General features: G+C 47.3%; 1 protein-coding gene across 1 annotated transcript in view; it reads right to left on the bottom strand.

Annotated features, from left to right (window-relative positions):
• HORMAD1 (HORMA domain containing 1) overlaps positions 1-20,001 on the bottom strand; it is a 2,731,278-nt gene that overhangs the window by 1,446,269 nt on the left and 1,265,008 nt on the right. Inside the window, exon 7 of the mRNA XM_069642620.1 lies at positions 4,667-4,734. Within this exon, the coding sequence (XP_069498721.1) occupies positions 4,667-4,734 (68 nt within the window). The remainder of the gene's footprint in view (positions 1-4,666; positions 4,735-20,001) is intronic.

Here is a 20,001-nt window from a genome sequence, read left to right on the forward strand (position 1 = left end):
GGAAGTAGGCATCCTCCAAATCCAACGACGACAGGAAATCGCCCTCCTCCAGCTGACCCAGGACGTGCTGGAGGGTGACCATCCGGAACTTCTGTGCCTTGATGAATTTGTTCAGTCGTCGTAGGTCCAGGATGGGACGCCATCCTCCTGTCTTCTTCTTCACGAGGAAGTATCTTGAGTAAACTCCGGAGCCCCGAAGCCTCTTTGGGACGAGCTTGATGGCGCCTTTCTTGAGCATCGCCTTTACCTCCAAGAGAAGTTGAGGGACGTGGTGTTCCTTCCTGGCCACGGGGGGACGCACGGGCACTTCTTTAGAAACTCGAGCGCGTGACCCTGGGCCAGGGCGTCCAGCACCCAACGGTCGGTGGAGATGGACTCCCACACGCTGACGAAGTTCGCCAGCCGGCCTCCCACCGGGGTGCTTCGGTGGGGGCCCGACCCCAGGGCCGGTTCAGTCCTGCTTCGAAGAGGCTTTGCCGCCTTGTCGTCCCTGGCGACGACGGCGGGGTCCGCCCGACTTGCCTCGTCCCCTGTAGGCTTCCTGTGACGACGAAAGGGCCGCTTGACGGTAGGTGGAATATCCGCCGCCGGAACCTTTGGAGGCACCCTGCTTGCCTCTGGTGCTCCGAAAGGGTGGCCGTCATTGCTGGAGAACACCAAGAGCCCGGGCCGTCTCCGTCTTGATGGCTTTCAGGGAATCGTCCACTGTTTTCCCAAACAGGTTGCTCCCGTGGAATGGCATGTCCAAAACTCTGGTCTGCACGTCCTGCTGGAAGTCCGTTGCCTTGAGCCATCCACGCCGTCTAAGGCACACGCCGTTGCCCAACTGGCGAAACCCAGTGTCAGCGATGTCCGTCGCTATCGTAATGGCGTGGTCCGACGCCACTTTTCCTTCCTGCAAGATCTCTAGGGCCTCCGCCCTCTTGTTGTCCGGTAGGAAGTCCAGCGGGGGGGGGGGCGATCTTGTACCACAACTCCCTGTCGTAGCGGGCTATGATAGCCAAGGCGTTGGCAGCCTTAATCGTCGTCGCTGCTGATGAGATGACTCTGCGTCCCATCGTGTCCAATTTCTTTCCCTCACCGTCCGGGGGGGGAGGTTGACGTAGAGGCCGATGCCCCCCCCGCTTTCTTCCTGTCCGCCGCGGAGACGACTGAGTCCGGGGTCGGCTGTGCCCGAAGGCACAAGGGGGCCGCGTCCGGGACCCGGTACTTCTTCTCGTACCGATCCCTTCTCGCAGGCGTTGTGGATGGGTTCTTGAGGAGGGCGAGACCCTCATCCCAGATATCGTCCAGTAGAGGTACAGCGAGGACCGTCTTCCTCTTGGTCTCGCGCCGTTGATAAAGGAAACCTTCCTTCTTCTCTTCCGGGCAGAGCTGGAAAAGCTTGGATGCCCTGGCGATCATGGCATGAAACGATCCAATCTCGTCAGGCGGGTAAGCCCGGGGAGGAGGTGACGACAGAAGATCCTCGTCGTAAACTTCGTCGTCTGTACCCGTCGCGGCCGTGTCCGTCCCTGTATCATCCCCACGGGTCGTGGACGGGGAGGAGGGCTGAGCAGGGCGCGATGGTTGAAAAGGAGGTGGAGGATGAATCCTTCTTCTCTTAGGAGGAGGGCTCCCAGAAGGGCCTGGCTCCGGGTCCCCAGTCGGGAGCGGTTCCTCCGTTGGTTGTAACGGCAATCTCGTCCTTATCTCCGAGCATAAGGACTGTATAGCCAACAAAATGGCCGCCGAGTTGTCTTGCGGCACTGGTTGAGGGGGTTCCGACGGGCGGTCAGGAACCTCGTCGGCACCCGCGACGTTCTCGTCGTCTCCTTCGTCAGGGTCCCTCCTGACGAGCTGGTCTTCTTCCACGCCAATGCCGTGGTTTAAGACTTCGATCAGCTCCTCTTCAGAGGTTGAGGCCGAACCCACGATGGCCTCCTGCCCCCCCTTTTTCTTCTCTGTCAGAGGTTTCACGGGGGTCCTGTCGATGGGCTTGAAAGAGGACTCCCTCCGCGGTGGCAGGGAGACTCTGGGCAACGAGGTCACCTCCACTGGTGTAGCCTCCACAGGCTGAGCCAGGGCCGCCGCGACTGTCTCGATAGAGGCCTTGACAGGGTGGATCAAGGCTTTCACCACCTTAGGTGCGCTCACCGCCTTCTCCTTGGGGGGAGGGTCACCGCCTCGCTCCCCCTCCGATGGGGCCTTCAAGCTCGACCGGGGCCTTTCCAGAAGCTTTGACGGGTGCTCGGACTTCCTCTTACCCAAGCCAGAGCTTTGGCTCGTGGTTGATGGCGCCGGGGAGGTTGCGCCCTGCCTGGCAACCGAAGAGCCCGACCGTTCGGCGCTCCCGGTGCCAGTGGACTCGCGGTGCTTGGCCTTCTGTTGGGCCCCCGTCGCCGGGGCGCCCTCAAAGGTCTTAGAAGACCGCTCGGACTTCTTCTTTTTCTCGCCTGACGGGCTCTTCCCTTCCAGCCAGTTGGCGAGACGCAGATGGCAGTCCTTCATGGTCCGCTCCGATATGTTCCCGCAAAACGCACAGTCCTTCTCCACGTGCGTCTTGTCCTCATGCAGGCAGTAGAGGCAAAGGGAGTGTTCGTCCTCCTTGAAGACATTCTGAAGCTGGCATCCAGGGCAGACCCTGAACAGCTTTCCGGGCGTCGAGCTTCCCTTCTCCTGGGCCATGTCCGAGATGGGCCTGAGAAACTTCTGGAGTCCTCCAAAAGCATGGCTCGACGAAATCTTCACCCTTGAGAGGGCGTAGAAGAATCCGGCACGGGTCCCCGTTGATTGGATAAAGAAACGGTGGAGCGTGAGGCTCTTTTGACCGAAAAAAGAGAGAATTTTCCTATGAAAAAGCGCAAAAACGCACTAAAGCTCGAGAGCAATAGCACGAGGATCCCAACACTTGAACTTGCGGTAAAAATCTGAGGATGGCTGACAGAGGCGGGGCTTAGGGAAAGGCAGTCATTGGCTGTGGTCAGTATGACGCAGAAATCAGTGATTGGTTACTACTACGAAAGACAGATCAGAAACGAAACTGATACTGATTTTTCTTTACCGAGGATTCCCAGCCTGACGACGGGGAATATTCATGAGCATGTGAATCCATGCCAGACCCCATGCTGGAGAAGCTATGTTACTTTTTATAGCTAGAGCTGTCTAATGAGGGACATTGTTTTGTAGCGCAGCAGGTGTTTCTATCTCAAAAGTATATATACATGCGGATTTATCATCCTAAGACAATGGAAATGCTGAGTCTACCTTGCTGTAATTTGGTACTAAGATCTGGCATATGAACACAAATCTCTAATGAGCTTTTAACACACTGAACTATATTCTAAAAAATCGTGATTTTCTAATGTATTCATGTGCATTTCAACGTTCAGGATTGCACGTGACCAATATTTTCCCCACAGAAGGGTGAGAACGACACAGGGATTGTTCTACAGAACCTACAAATTGTGGCAGATTTTCCCATTGAGTGCAAATGAAAAATACACAGATTAATTTGCGTTTTCATTTGTGCTCGTTTCAGAAATGCGCGGGTCGCCTTATTCTCAAAGGTGATTAAGTATTTCAAGGGTAGCCTACTCCACACTAATGTATTACAGGCTCGTGGGTGCTTGGAGTGCATTTCAGTTTGACAGGTCCTTCTATCACTGTGAAATGTGATAAAAAAATAAAAATGCATTTCTATCCTTCCTTGCAGCTTTCCCATCTCTTAGAAAATGCATGAAAGTTTCAGAAATTAACCTATCGTATATTGGGCATTCGCTTGTTCATTGTCCAAACAGGAGCAATAGAAAAGCTTTTATTTTGGAGCATTTGAAAGAGCAACCAGTTTATGGATTTGGGATGTGCACTGAAACGTGCAAACATGCCCCCTTATTTGTGCAAATGAGCAAAGGTAGTGAAAAGTGCATCTGAATGTGAGCATCTAAGATGCTGGATGACCTATATTTGAAATTAGCATAGACATCCCCTGTAAACACTGCCAGGGAAGATGGAAACATTGTTTAATACAAACATTGGATACCGCTGAAACAATACATTGCAAACTCGTTTAAAGGTGCTCTTTCAGGGATACGTTTCTTTCTCAAACTCTTAGCCAGTGTAAAACAGGGCATCCTTCTTTCATCTCTAAATCAGCTGTGGGTCAAACATAGCAAACAGACTGCACAAATGTAAACATTTGGTAAATAACTGCAGCAGCCACAGCTGTCTCGGCAGGGGGATCGTAACACACAAGCAAATGTAAGGTACAACTCAGAAATGCGTACACTACACTTCCCTGGCTAAGTGTTTAGAAGTTTTAAACGGTTCTATGTGATTTTACCAAAAATCTTTACAGAGAGGCATTTTATACCGAAACAATTTTATTGAAAAACATCACTGCTTCTTTTTTTAATTGATGGGGGTGTGGCGGCAAATCCCCGTTTCCCTACGTTTGCAACGCCATCTGAAGCCCCTCACCACTCGTTTTAACCCCCTACCGTACCCCCATGTATATTCTTTTTAATGCGTTGTTTTTTCGAAAAATAGTTTCGGTACAAAAATGCCTCGTTAAAATCACTGTATACCGTTTTAAACACTACAGAATTGATGTTAACTCAGGTTTCTAGACACGTGCGAAAAAGGTTCATTATTTGAAATCAGAAAGAAAAAGAAAAAATGTATTAACCTTGAGAAGTCCATCACTGGTCCATTGCTGGTATATTTAAATTTGAACTGATAGCATTCTGTAATTGTCTTAACGAAAGAATGTTCTGGTTAGGACAGGGCATAAAAAGTATGAACATTTTACACACTCTCACCTTATAAAGCTATAAAGCATCCCCTCTCTCTATCCTTTATTTACTTTTTTCTTTCTAATATTTATGTAGATTTATTTTCAATATTATAATAATTTTTAAAAGTTACTCACTGTACTGACTAAGGTAAGGAAAGTCCTGAGTCCTCTTTTCCACCTTACCTGGCAGATGCCCGTCCATGTGTCTGGAGCCTTTTTGCAGAGCAAAACTCTCAATTGACACTTTTTCATTCCCGATCGCACATGCACACCTGCAAGAGCCCCTCTTTCTGGCGACTTGGCATGCGCACTTAACATAATGCTAAGCTTTGCGGTACGGATTCAGGGCAACTATGGACTAGGAGTAATCTAGTTACCATGGTGAGTAACATTTATGTACTGCAACATCAAGCCACATTTCCACTTTACTAAGGGAGAATCTAAAGCACAAAAATATAGAGGGAGTTGGATCTAGCTATTATTACTAAGCTAACCAAATTGGGTATGTAAAAACGCCTGACAAAAATGGGCGTCAGATCGTGAACTGGTGTTCATGTGGTAATGCCTGCAAAAGGAGGAAGAAGAGGCCTAAGTGGCTGCCTTATAGACAAGATCAACGGGGACATAATGGAGGGCTGTCACCAAAGTGGCTTTTGTCCACTCAGAATGGGCCCAGAGATCCCTGCGAGGTTAAAGCTTCAAGGCCTGCTTGGCCTAAATAATATATGAAACAATGTATCTTGCAATAGAGTTATAAAGAGCCTGTTTGCCATATTAACACCCCACATAAGTATCTAACAGTCTGTCTGTTGAGCGCTAATCTTTCCCCCTGTCAAAGAACACATCAACTCCATGCAGGGCCCTTTTGGTCTCTAAAGAATTAGGGAAAAAGAATTGTGAAATAAATCTCCTATTTAATGTATAAGTCTGAAAGCATGTCAAGAAGAAAGGAAGTGTGAGTTCCAAAAACCACATTGATACTGTGTAAGGCTATAAATGGTTTCAAAGCTGACAAGATGTGCAGGTTGCCCACATGGCAGGCAGCGGTGACAGCCACTAGGAAGGATTTTCACGACACTAATGACAGATCTATTGTGGCCATTGGTCCAATTGGCTTTTGTGCTGACACACTGAGTACCACATTCAGATCCTACTGCAGGTGAGCGGTCTGGACACCAGGAAGCGATACAGTAGACCTTCTTAATGACGATTGGTCACCTGCTTAGAACAGGAGAATGACATGACATCTGAGCTACTATGAGCCAGGATTCTCCACAATATTAGATTTACAGGAGTCCACCTGCACCCCAGAAGAGGCTAGGTGCGAAATAGAAGCCAATACTTTGTCTATAGGACAGGACTGTCTATAATCCATTCAAAGGCCCTGTGGCAAAACAGGCTCCATTTGTTGCTATTCGGGGTAATTGTAAATTCCTTATTTTCTGCATGGCTTATTTCCATGTTTTAACAGGATGCTATTGAGAGAGATTGAGCAGAGGGGGAACACCAGCTTCCCATGTTGAGATGGAAAATCCCCATCCCAGGGAGGGCTATCATTATGTTGGCTACTGCAGCAGAACTTTGTGAAGAAGCAAAAGAGGGTGAAAGCACAGGTCTGCATCCCATCCGAAGGAGAGACAGAGCACTACCCTGGTGCAGCCGGGATGGGTAAAAGAGACACCTGGGAGTTCAGTTGTGTAGCACACAAATCTATTTGAGGAAGCCCCCATGCACAAAGATGGAATTGGCCCTTCTGGATAGAGATCCCATTCTTGGTTGTGTTGCGTGGGTGTGCCTTGGGAGTCTGCCTCTTCGACTGGCAGCACTATTTAAGAACTAGAAAAGGCGCCCTGTGGAAGCTACCAGGTGGCACGGGCTCGCTCCTGTTGGTTGCCCGAGCGAGCTGCTCCCTTGTTGCCGGCTTGAAAAGCGCGAAGAGCCCCCAGGGAAACCTATGTGAATCCTCCCAGCTGACCTAGACCCCGGGGGTACGCACAGAAAGTTTGGGAACATTCCAACGTTGCTGAAGGAAGATATCCAGCAAATCCTGTGCGGTGGGTGGCCTGCCATTGACATTCGGCAGACCCCCATAGTGCGATGCTCATCGGCACATGACAGGCCCAGTGCCTGTGGGGTTTGGGACCTGCCCTGGACATCTGGCAGGCCCCCCCCTTGGTACTATCTGACATCAGCACCAATGGGGGTGGGGGCACAGCCAGCCATGACCATGACCGTGTGGGCCTCTGCCATCATGCTGGCATGAGGGTCCCACGGCATTGGGGCATGCCGGCCTGTGCCTCCCACAAGAAAGGAGGCACGGACTCAGTCGCTCCTCTTCTGGAGTCTGCAGCCGTTCTATCTCACGTGCCTGCAGGGGCTCCTTTTTTTAAAAAAAATGTTATATAGTTTACAACACACCTTTAAAATGTGATTACATCATCATAATCCAATCAACATAATATAACATTTCCATTCAGCAGATTGTTACATTTTTGCTCAACAGATTTGAGTCCCTTTAGACAATTTCCTTTTCAAGGTTATTTAGTTTCACTTCTACAGTGTCTATAAAAAAGGTAAGGTCAAAAATTAGTTTTCTTTCTGTCTCATCATACATAATTTGCCACCAATCATCAGCATTTAAAAAAAGGTCTTTTTGTAATCAAGTCTCCAAGACATCTTGTTCTTTCCTTTCTGAAGGCTGTACATAGCAGGGTAAGATGTTTTAAGGTCTCCTCACATAGTCCACAGAATCTACAGATCTTTGTCATATTTTTATTTTTCTGCCATAAGCTTTTTCGCTCTTGTGTCTTAAGTAGATTCAATTTCAATTTAAAATACAAATCTCGCCGCCGAGCATCTGGAAATTATTTAAAATAATTTGGAATTTCGTTGTATGCTCGTTTTTCATGGGGTACATTTTCCATCAGTTTGTGAGTTCTTCTGTTACGATCCAGTCACTTCTCCATAGGCGTTTTTTCACCAAATTTGGGTTAGTATGTAGGGTTTCGATGTCAATGTCAAGATTCTTCAAGATCATCTTGCAACTCTCTACCCAGGATGTTAGCACATTTTGTTCCTTGGAGTTTTCAATGTTTTGTAAAATCTCAAATTGGATAAGGGTGTTTGTAGTAGTCATTTTTGAGTAGAGATTTAGCGTGTTCCAACAGATTCTGGCGTGAATTGATATTAGACCAAGTTCATAACTATTGCACGCCGTCGGGGGTTCCTTGGGGTAGGTGTAGGACCTTAGTCCAAAAGATATTTTCAAGAGAATTCCACAGCTTATACGGGGCACCAAATGCGCATTCAGCTCCATATATGAGTGCTGGAACTGCTTTTTGTTTGTAAACCGCCAAGGCTTGGAGGAGTGAATATTGTCCATATTTATTATGGATGATACATGCTTGATTTGTCAGTTGTTGACATTTAGATTTAACACTAGCAACCCAGGGTGTGTCGTTAACGCTTGAATTGATGATCATTCCTAAGTATCTTGTTGATGATGTACTTTGAAGGAACGTCTTTTCTAGTGACCAGCGGAATTTACTTAATCTGCCTTTATTTTTGCCTCTAAGGTTTTCTAGCACGAGTATTTCAGATTTTGTCGTGTTGATGGTAAGTCCGTTGGTTTGAATGTATCTCTCTAGGGCATTTAGTTTTCTTTGGAGGCCTATAGGCGTAAGATCTAGTAGAATTAAATCATCCACATAGAGAAGACGGCTTATTTGATGACCATTTATTTTTGGTGGAAATGACTGAGTCTGATCAAGAGTGACATCTATGTCAGAGAGAAATGGATTAAAAATGATTGATGCCATTGGGCAGCCCTGCTCAACTCCACAAAGGGTAGGTATAGCATCCAATAATTTACCAGCTCTGTCAAGTCTAATCTGTATATTAGTTTCAGTGTGCAATTCTTGTATTGCTAATATGAGACTTATAGGGCAATTCCAAGCGTATAGCCTAGCCCATACCTTTTCTCAAGGAATGCTATCAAAAGCATGAGCAAAGTCTCTGACAGTGATGTATATGTTATTGCCCGTTCTTATCGTTTCCATTTTTAGAATGTTTACAATTAGCAAATTCACGGCACATCCAACTCCTTTCACGAAGCCTGCCTGTCTTGTGTCCATTTGGTTTACAGTGTGGATCCATTGATTTAATTTATGTGTTAGCATTGTTGCATAGACCTTTCCCAAGACGTCTAAAAGTGCTATCGGACGATAGTCCTTCGGATTACTTCTATCTCCCTTTTTGAAGATAGGGACTACAATAGCACTTTTCCAGGACTTCAGAGTACAGCATGAAGTCGCAATTATATTGAAAAGAACATGACAGAAAGTGGGCCATTTATCAGGGTTCTGTTTTAAGATGTAATTGCTCAGCCCGTCTGGGCCCGGAGCTCTTGAGAGATTTAGATTTTTGATGGTTGTTAAAATCTCATCATGATCAAAGGTTAGATCCCATGATGTTACAATTGGAAATTTTTGCTCTTTTACATTTTCTTTTTTACTGTATACAGTGGTATAATGTGTTATCCAGTCTTTTTCTTTTACTGCATTTGTCATGATGGCTTGTTGCAAAGTTCCATGTTGGTTGATGACACTCCACAAGTCTCGGGTGTTTGTTTTAGCGAGCTTTGATAGCATCATTTCAGCATCATGTTGCTCACGATCGACTTATGGGACTTTAACCAATTTTTGTACGTTTGCATAATATGTTTTTTTTTACTTTGTGCTTCAGGAGTATTCGTTGTTTGTATAGCTCGTATTTGAGTTCTCATTTTACGTTTTTGTTTTAGAATTTCTAAATCAAATGTATGTTTTGGTACATAGCCTGGTCTTTTAAGGCCATAGTTTTTTCCTTAAATTAAGTGAGAATATGATCATATTCCAGCACAGCCTTTTCGTGCTTATACATCGCTTTAATATTTTTGACATCGGAATCCTCAAGTCTCAAGCGTAGTGTTGTGGAATCAGTAGCGACATCATGCTTCCAGTAAGCTTGGGGTTCTGAGGTTATATTAGTCAGACTTATTTCCAACAAATTGTGATCACTTTCTTGCTTTTCATGGATTTGGAAGGTCTTTATTCGCCAATGCAGAGTCTCAGATACAAAAAAGTAATCTAAAATGGATTTCTGATTGTCTCTTCTCCAGGTCAGGTTAGCTGGTATATCACCTGGCGTGGTTCCATTTAACATGTGCATCTTTCGTGCTTCCATCTCTATACACCATTGCTTAGCTATGGTAGAGTCACTCATTTACGCTGATGTATTATCTTCTATGCACCCAATGTTTAGGTCACCACAGAGTACAATGTTAGACGAATCAACTTGCTCATTGATTTTATCGAGCAATTGTGTTATCATGTCAATAAAACATGTGGGTTTCATTATTTTGTGTAATGAAAATAGATAGATATTAATAAGATATATTGAATCTAGTGTCCTTTGATGTTCATCTTGTTTGGACATATGGATCACTTGTATATACGCATTTACATTTATAGATTCAATTATCTTGTATCCTAGACCTTTCTTGACCAACGTGATTAAACCAGCCATCGGTCTTCCTTTCTCACTTTTAATGGCTGGGTTGAAGCAGATGTCATATGCGTCTGAAATGGGTAGATCAATCATCCAAGTTTCCTGGAGACATATAATGTCTAGTCCTTTCATCCACTCCTGTTGGAAAAGATGTTTATATCCTCGGGTGTTCCAGGATCCACAGCTGATTGTTGATTTAGCTGGGGCGGCCTGGCGTTAATTTTTTCTATTGTGTTTTGTCAGTGCAACAGGGATCCAGTTCCAGTTTTTTAGATCATCATCGCTCTCATGCAGTAGGGGTCTTGCATCAGTATCCTTTCTTTGCTTATTACTATTACATGAAAATGTAATTTGGATTTGTTCTTTCTCTGATTGCGTTTCTATTTGTTGTAAACTGTTTCACTTAACTTTGAATTGTCAGTTGTGGTATAAGTTCTTGCCATCTTCTCATTGTCTTTATCTTCATGATTTGCTTTCAATTTTTCTCTTACGGAGTATTTATTTTTAAGTTTTGTGCTCTGATATTATTTCGATCTTCCTTCTTCTTCACTTCAAAGATGTCAAATCCTAATGAGAGTAGGACTGCCGTTGCGTCTAGAAGGATGTCACATACTATCCTAGAATCAAGATGGAGCTTTACTTTGTCGTCTTCAGGTTCTTTAAAGAATTCGACACATTTGATGTCTCTGGATTCAATGGTCCTGAGCGCTGGAACGGAATGAAAAGTTGTAAAACATTTGTACGGTTCAGCGTCAGACCGTCTTTTCTTGGAAATGTCCGTTCTAAACCAAGGCAGTATTTAAATTGCGGTTTTCTTTCAGGTTCCTGTTTGACACTCTGCCAACTATTATTTTTATAAGAATGATCACTTTGAGTTCTTTGACAGGCAGGGATCCACGCTGGGCCATTGGAATTGTTTTTAGAGGCGCATAGGTTATCAGCGGCAGCTCTGGTTTGAGTCTCAAATTTCTTGCATATATGGATTTATTGTTCTTCTGGATCTCTCGGTCTGATCACTGTTATGCAACTCTTTACAGGCCAGATGTTTCCGTTTTTCCTCCATTGTTCGAAACACTGGACTGATTTCATTTATCGTCTCGTTTTTTTTTAGAGTTCATTGCTGGAACCTGCACGCATACACGAACTTCTGTTTTATCCTGACCTTCCAGCGTGGTCAAAGCACAGACTGTTTCCTTTGTTTTTCCTTTATCTTCTTGCACGTTCTCCAGAGAAGATTTGTCATACAATTTAGACTGATCGCCAAGTGTGGTATTCTCTGTGTTTTTTTCTTCTCTTTCATCTTCATCTTCATATATCGATAGCTGCATTAAATCAGTTGAGTTTTCTATATCAGTAGATATATTTTTACAACTTTCAAGTTGCTTTGTGTTTTCCTTAATTTCACTATGGGAATCCTTTTCCTTTTCGAATATTTTTTCTTCACCTTGATTTATTGAGAAGCTCACTGTTTTAAGATTTCGTAAAAACTTTCTTGAGCTATTAGTGATGTTGTGTTTTTTCATAGTTTGAGTTTTAGTCTTTTTGATTTGTGCTATCTTTGCACACTTCGGTCTTGCCGGTTGTTTTAATGCATTGAAAATATCAAACAGGATCTGTTTCGGTGGATTTGTCGTCAAAATTTCGGGTGCCTGATTTGTTACATGCTCATCTATTATATCAGATTTGTCCTTTGCAGATGAGGAAGGTATTTGATTGTCTGTGTTGGCTCCATTTTCTGCTCTAGTAGATAAGGCAAGTACGTCCTTAAAAGAAAGGCTTAGGCTTGGCTCCTGGGACTGGGTCCTAGTTTGTTGCTGCTTTTCATTATTGGCCGAAGTATTCTCTGTAACTGACCCCAGCTTATTTCTTGTCGCACTTAGTGATTCTTGTGTTGTCAGATCGATTATTTTAAGTTCAGGAGTACTAGTTTGTTTAGTCATTGGTACCACAGTAGTTTGTTCCACATAAGGCTGTTCATTTGTTGCTTCTTTTTGTGGAACAGATGCGTCATTACTCAGATTGCTGTTTACACATGTCTTTTTTAATATAGGTTTGGTACCTTCGCTAATTCTTTCCTGTTTTAGCAGGGAAAGCGCTTCTTTTGCAATTTCAGCCAATAGTTTTTTATCTTCACTATTATTCCGTTTTTGTGCAGCTAGTGTGGCTACCATTCCTTCAATTTTATTAGCGAGTTCTTTAAAACACTGTTTGTCGTGTGTAGTTTCGTATTCAATGCTAATTAGCTTAGAATTCATCAAAGCAATCAAAGTAGTTTGATCCTTTATTGTCTCGTTTAGATGCTCATACATTTTCAAGAATGGCGAGATGGTCATTGACATTACTGAAGTCAGGGCAGGTTGTAGTTCTTGGATGTATTGTTTGATTGTGTCCTCCAAATGATCTGATGTGTCCCTATTTGTGTCATGCATTCTATACTTAGCTTTGTAATAAGTTCTTCTGATCTTCGGGTACTCACGATCCATTATTGAAGACTCCGTACTGGTTTCATCTGATGAAGTTTTCGATGGAGTCTATGCACTCTTAACGTTGCTCGCCGCTTGTTGCTTAACAGTTTCGTTGTTGTTCATTGATTCGATTGTATTTGCCTTTTCATATGGATCCAATTCTGTCTGTGCTCGTCTCAACCTTTTTTGTGAGTCAAAAATCTTCAGAGACTCACTATCCATTATTCTTCTTCGTTTAAATGTTCCACTCGGCCATATGGATTTGGTGTTTGTCAGAATGGCACGCTGTCTAGGATACTCATCCTCATTGCTTATGTTTTGGTCTGTATTATTGTCATCAAGTTGTAAACCTGCCTGGGGTTCATCATCTTCACACCTATTTGTGTGTGTATTAATGCTCTTATTTATCTCACTTGTATTCAGCATAGAGACAGTTTGATTTTTATTTTTTCGTTCTTGATTAATGTGGGTTAGATCCATTAATAGTTTATTTTCTAATTCCAGTGAATGTCTTCTTTCTATCTGGTCCTTATGTTGTAATTGGGCAATGAAGGGGGAGATATTATCCCATGACTCAGGAATAATTCCAAACAGGGGGTCTGGTTCTAGATTGGCAGAGAAAAAGACATCAGCACCACGATCATCAGAGCATGTTTCATTTGAATCTGTAATGCTGTTCTGCTTTTCGGTATGAAAGATGTCCAGAGAGCCCAAAGTCTGTCCTTTATTTCTAACTTCAGGACCGGACTTAGTCCTTTTTTCATTTCTCCTCACGGGCATAGACTCCGCCCCTCCTGGTATGTCTCGCAAAGATACGCGGACCCGGGGGACACTCTCGCAGGCATCCACTGCCTCAGGCACGTCCCCTCCTGCACCCGCGACCCCTCAGTCTGGGGGGGCGAGCGAGGGGGCCGACAAAGCGGCAGCAGCCACAGACGAGAGCGTGCGGGGCACCGAAACTGGGGAAGGAGAGCCCGCAGACCCACATGGCCGAGCCGCGAGGGCCGCTGCACCAGCCACACCAGCCGGTGAGACCGCATGCAGTGGAGCTGCGGCCATGGAGCATACCCCAGCGGCGCCTTCACCCCCCACACCTCCTGCCGGCTCCTCAGCCAGAGGACCACACCCCGCCACACAGCCGCCGTCTACCAAACCGGTAGGTTTCTGTTTCTCCCTGCCTTCCATTGTGAGTTCTTCTTTCGTTTTTTCATATGGCGATGAACTACCCAGACTAGTGTTTAGGCTGTTCTTTTTAGCAGTCATGGCAAGCTGCTGGATTTCGTGTGTTGCATGTGTTGTTTCAAGTGAGATTACTGGTTCCACTAATTCTACTGTGTCACAATCCAACTGTTCATAGTTGTTACATCCTTTCACAAGGCAGTACGCACAGCCCTGTATATTTAAATGATCACAATTACTATGGGCTTGATACTGTAACTCTGAACACGGCACTCTACTGGCTGCAGAGATTGTCAAATTAGATGTCATTTGATTACTCACTTGTAGCTTGGAGTCCATTAGGGGCGCAGTAAGGGAGCTTTTTTCCTCCAGACAGAAGGCTCCGTTGCGCAGTCTGGTGAGTGGGTGAGGGCCAGCAGGGGCGCCAGTATGGGAGTCAGAAGATTTGCTCCTAGACCACCCCACACTGGGTTTGTTGGTCTGTTGTGTGGCTCCAGGCCCCATTTCTCCCCAGGTCTCCACAGACTCCAAGAGACTCTGCAGACTCCGCGGCCGCTCCGCGGTGAGTCTGGGTATTTGTAGAGTAGTTCCGCCTTCAGTAAGGGAAAGAGAAGAGCCACTGGTCACTCGTCACTCCAAGAGACTCTGCAGACTCTGCGGCCGCTCCGCGGTGAGTCTGGGTATTTGTAGAGTAGTTCCGCCTTCAGTAAGGGACAGAGAAGAGCCACTGGTCACTCGTCACTCCAAGACACTCTCCAGACTCCGCCCTGCTTTTTTGGTGCAACCAGAGACCACTAGTTCCTTTTTTCCACTTCCACCACTGATGTGATTAGTGGTCATGGGCTGAATTTGCTGTGATGTGTGTTATGTCCGAGATGCAGATTCTTGGCTATCGAGGAGGAAACCTATCGGGCAATCAAGACTGCTCTCCTGGAAGGTAAGTCCTTGCAGGGAGAGGCGAAAGCTGTTCACTGTGTCCCCGGCAGCAGACCCTAACAACAATAAACCAGGCTCCTTTTATTAGCTTGGGCCATGACCCAGTCATGGCCCATCTTAAAGGGGCAATACACGTGGGAGGGACACATCCCCTTAAAGGGGCAATACCCATCGGAGGGTCATATATAACGCTCCTCCTTTTTCATAAGGAACAAACCAAACGTTGCTGAGACATACATGCATCACACCCTTTACAGAACAACAAAATACTTATCACTTTAGAACTTGCGGAATAGACAGATAGTAGGATATGCCACTAACACATACATAGCTAACTCAAATAGTTACAGACCTAACACATACTAACCCATTCTAAACATACTCAGCAGGTGACAGTCGTGGTCGGTGAACTGCCGGGCGAATGTGGGCAGTTCTACCACAGTTTACAAACCCTTTATTAACCTGGGGTTCGGAACTGCAACTACTGAAAAAGACGCCATGGTTGGCGGCAGGCACTATATTCACACCTCGCCCCTTCGGGATCACAGCCTCCCATCATTGTTCTTTACTGAGACCACTTTAAGAATGTAGCTACTATGCAGGTTCACAGCACCAAAACACACCAGATTACTGAGTCCTCTTAAAGCAACTGCAGGACCGCAGGAGACCAGTTTGTCTTCCATCAGTGTCCGTTCAGGGTTAACTTCCCGGGTCCAGGTCCATTGATGGTGCAGTTCACGGCCGGCAAAGCCGCACCTGGTGGGTACCAGGGGCCACATTGGCATAGTCCCTTGATGTTCAGAGCAGAGCAGCAAGACGCAGGTCGCAGGGCGTCCAGGCCGCTCCATGTGCTGTTGAAAGGGCACAGTGCTGTTGATAGGGCACAGGGTGACAGGACATCATTCACCCCCTTTTTGGCGATGTTCCCCCAGTTTGGAGCGTCCCTTTCCTCCAGGAGCACAGTGCGCACTCATGATGAACTGCAACCCATTTCTTGCCCGATGCACTGGTTCTTGGTGTTGGGGCCCAGGGCTGCCTGGTTCGTTGGTCGGACACAAGTTATCGGCCGAATTCAGGGGGTTTGGGAGGTATCTCGTCCAAGCCCCGTTTAACTTGGTCCTTCAATGGCATGGCGTGCAGGGTGTCATTAGTGACAGGCAGCCAGAGTGTCCTCAGTCGCAGGCAATTAGGGCCACTCGCATGGCAGGAAGGGTGGCTTGTGTTCCAATGGCGCTATGCCGGGAGATGATCACTTTTATGCTGGTTGGCCTTCCATTTCGATTGCTGTTACAGTGCACCAGTTCTTGTCTGGCAGGCAACGCTGGGTTGTATTGGTGTCACAGGTGCGTGGTGGGAGCCACCCTCTGGGATCACCTGACAGCGCCTAGCGCCTCCTCCTCGGAGTTGGGACCCCTCACTTTGCCCAGCCCTGCGCAGGCAGCATCACATGCTCATTCGTACTGGTAGGGTGTGCAGTGCCCAGAACGCAGAATGCCCTGGTGCTCATGGCTGCGAACCTAGAGGGGCATGAGGGTGAAAGTCCCACATCGGCCACGGTGAGGCCATTGTTTCTGCTGGGTCAATGGCATACTTCAGTTGCACAGGGCGGCCTTTGGTACACAGAGTCATTTTACCATCACATGCAGCATCTTGGGCATTGCACTAGTAGTGAGGTATACGATGCATAGAGTGCAGTGTGCTCACATACTCTGGGCTTGGAGTTCTGGTGTGGTGCTGGTGCATTAGCTCTGTACTGTGGCATGGGTTGACATGGAGTACACGATTACTCACATTACCTGGATGGATCAGGCTCATCCCGGCCTGCCTTTCATGTTGGTGCATGTGGAACAAACTTGCATCCTCATTTCTGCTCTGGTCTGGAGTACCTTATAGTTGCCCCCTCCCCCTTGCACACCTTCTGGGAGTATAGGGATATATTTGTCCTCGCTGTACTGCTCCAGACTGGAGCGTGTCATCACTTTCCTGGCCAGTGGCAGGCGGTCTCGGCCCCTGGAGGGCAGGCTGTGTGACTGCAGTGGTTCGGTGTTGGGGCCACCTAATAGGGCAGGCAGGTTGACTGTGGTGGTACAGCGTTGTGGGGTCACTTGCTGCCTAGGTCTCTCCAGGGCAATTACCCTTGTCAGGTAAGCGCGCAGCATGCCAGGCGTGGTTGCGCCAGTGTGATGTCCAGTGCACAGTGCAGGAGACCCAGATGCTCCTGGCTGGTAACACTGGGGAGCATCAGGGTGTGTGTTCACGTTAGGACCAGTGTGTCCATTGTTGGAGATGCTGCGACACCTCGCTGTGTTGCCACGTGGCTGCTTAGGTGCGCAGAGTCCTTCCCATTCAATTTAGCTTCCCCGACATGGGGACATGGAGCACATATGTCCATTTCACTGCTGGTGGGGGAAGCCCGGGGGTCTGACTTCATTGCTCTGATGATCGGAGCCCCCTGCTGTTGGGGGCCACATCCAAGGATCTATCTAGTTGTCAGGTGATCCAGAACAATGCGGTCAGAATAGTAAAAAATCTGAAAAGGAAAGACCATGTCACTAAAGAGAGGCTAGCGCTGCATTGGCTCAGGGTAGAGGAGCGCATTAAGTTCAAAGCCCTCTGCCTGGTTCATAAATGCCTGTATGGCTCAGCACCTTCCTATCTGAGAACACACTTAAGGCCCTATAATCCCACCAGAAACCTTCGCTCGGGTGGAAAATGCCTTCTGCTTGTGCCCAAGTTTAAGCTAAAAACAGGGTTGGGTAGATCCTTTCTCGTGCTGGCTCCTAAACTGTGGAACAGCGTCCCCGAATCACTTAGGTCCGAAGCCAGTCTCCCAATCTTCAGGAAGAGGCTGAAGACTTACCTCTTTAGATAAGAACCCGTGGACGCAGGTCCTTAGTTAGAATTCGTGAAGCTTCTTAGCTAGCTGTACCATTTGTTCGTCCCTTACGTGCTGTTTGTCTTTGGTCTTGTAGCAGCAGTGTTTTATGTACAAGCGCCCTGATGCCTGCGGGCTACCGGCGCTATATAAAACTAAATACATACATACATACATACATACATACATACATACATACATACATCAATGTCCTTGTGGTAACATGTAGAACTTTGATCATGCAGCAACGTGCATGTTTGGACTCCGGGGTGGGGGTCCTGTGCTCACTGGAGCAGCTGCATCCATTCATCCTGGGCTCGCTCATGGAGCAGTGGGCAGCTTCCTTTTTCCTTTGTGGGGCGTACAACTCACCACCCCAGAAGTGGGGGACAGTTGTTCCCTCTTCTTCGGCCACACCATTACTTTTCTCCTCTCAAGGCGGGAGGTCTGTCACCTCGCGGCCACGACCGCACCATTTTCATACGTCCCCGCCCCCCACGGCAGCAGATGCCACAGGGGCCCTCAGGCTCGATCCTTCCCTGGCTGCATAAGCACCCTCGCTGCTGAGGGCCGCGGCCAGGGAGGATCACAGGCAGGGCTCCTCCAATGCACCGGCTGTCCTCCTTGATTGCGGCAGCAGCCGTTCCATTGCTTCACTGGGGTGGGCGGGGCAGCACGGCTCATCTCTTTGCAGCGGATGCCGCTCATTGCATCTCCACTGGGGGGGGAGGGCACACAATTCTTTATGTTGCGGCGGGAGTGCCGCGGGGAGACGCAGCATGACTCACCACTGGCGAGAAGTGTTACTTCTTTCGCAGCTGTGGCCGCTAAACTCCTTCTACCCTGGGGGTACAGCCTGACTCCTCTGTGTGCGGTAGCATGCTGCAGGGTCAGGGCAGCATGACACTCTCTCTCTCCGGTGGGAGGTTTGCTCATTCTACACGCCAGCAGGGGGTGTCGCAGGCTCTCCTTCCCTGCAGCACGCCAGGGCTGCAACGTCTCCTCTTATTTTCACCGCCGGGCCCGGGATCACAGTGGGGACCCCGGCAGTCTTCTTGTCCACTCTCGCAGCTGATGCACCGGGGTCATCGATGCAACCACAGTGCCTAACATTGCTGGGGTCAGGTGCACACGGGAACATTGGCTGGATCCTTCTTCATGCGGCAAATACCGCAGGGGGAGGTTGGGTTGCTCTCTCCTCCTCGGCACGGCGGACGCCACGGGGACGGCTCTTTCCCTCATGTCATGCACACCGCATGGGCTCCAGGCAGATCATAACCCTGGCCGCACGTGCACCCTCTTTTCTGAGGGCCGCGGCCTGTGGGGGGGACTGCTGGAGGGGCACTGGGATGGCCTGCACCCCTCTTCTTCTCCTGCGGGGCCAGAGCCGCCCACTCCTCGGTTTGCAGCAAGAAACCACGGGGAAAAGGGAGTCTCACTCACTCTCCCCAGGAACCAACAATACCTTATCCCCCGCACTATCGTGAGTGGGGGTTTAGATTCTATTAAAGACAAGGAGGCAAGTAGTATGCTTTCAATCTTTACTACTGACAAAATAGCAGCAAAGAAAAAAACTTTGTTTAAACAGTAACTTTTTTAAAAACAGAAAAAACACATAAACCATAAGCACACAGGGCAGGAACCCAGTCCAAGATGGAGGCTCAGAACCAGCCCCTCTCAACCAATGAGGATGAACCCACCCCCATAAATGTCCTTTACTCTAACAGCAAGTCCTCTTCTGAAGCTGCAAATGACGCCTTAAACAGCGAAACAGAAAAGGTCCATAGTCCAATTAAAGAACAGTCCAGCCAACTCCTCAAGGCGCAGACTCCCAAGACCTTGCACTGATCCAGTATTCCTAGGAGATCAACCGGAAGCTGATAAACGGAGACAAATGTTAGCACTGGGTGGGTGGGCGGGATAATATTCACCTCCTTGTCGTTAATAGAATCTAAACCCCCACTCACGATAGCGCCGGGGATTAGGTATTCTATGGCACAACAAGGAGGCTCTTATTATGCAAGTTTAAAGCCCTTGCATCACATTGAAAACCACATGATCAATCTGGTAATGATAAAACGTCCTAAAAGTAGACTCCCTGGACCAATCAGCTGCTTTTAGGATCTGCTCCAACCCTCCCCCAAGCAGAGCCGCCTTAGACGCCATGGCACCTCTAACTGAGTGAGCTCCAAAGGAATAAATGTCAATACAAGCTTCTTCCATCA

Source organism: Ambystoma mexicanum, chromosome 1p, assembly GCF_040938575.1.
Source record: "Ambystoma mexicanum isolate Mex_15411 chromosome 1p, UKY_AmexF1_1, whole genome shotgun sequence".
NCBI classification, from domain to species: domain Eukaryota; kingdom Metazoa; phylum Chordata; class Amphibia; order Caudata; family Ambystomatidae; genus Ambystoma; species Ambystoma mexicanum.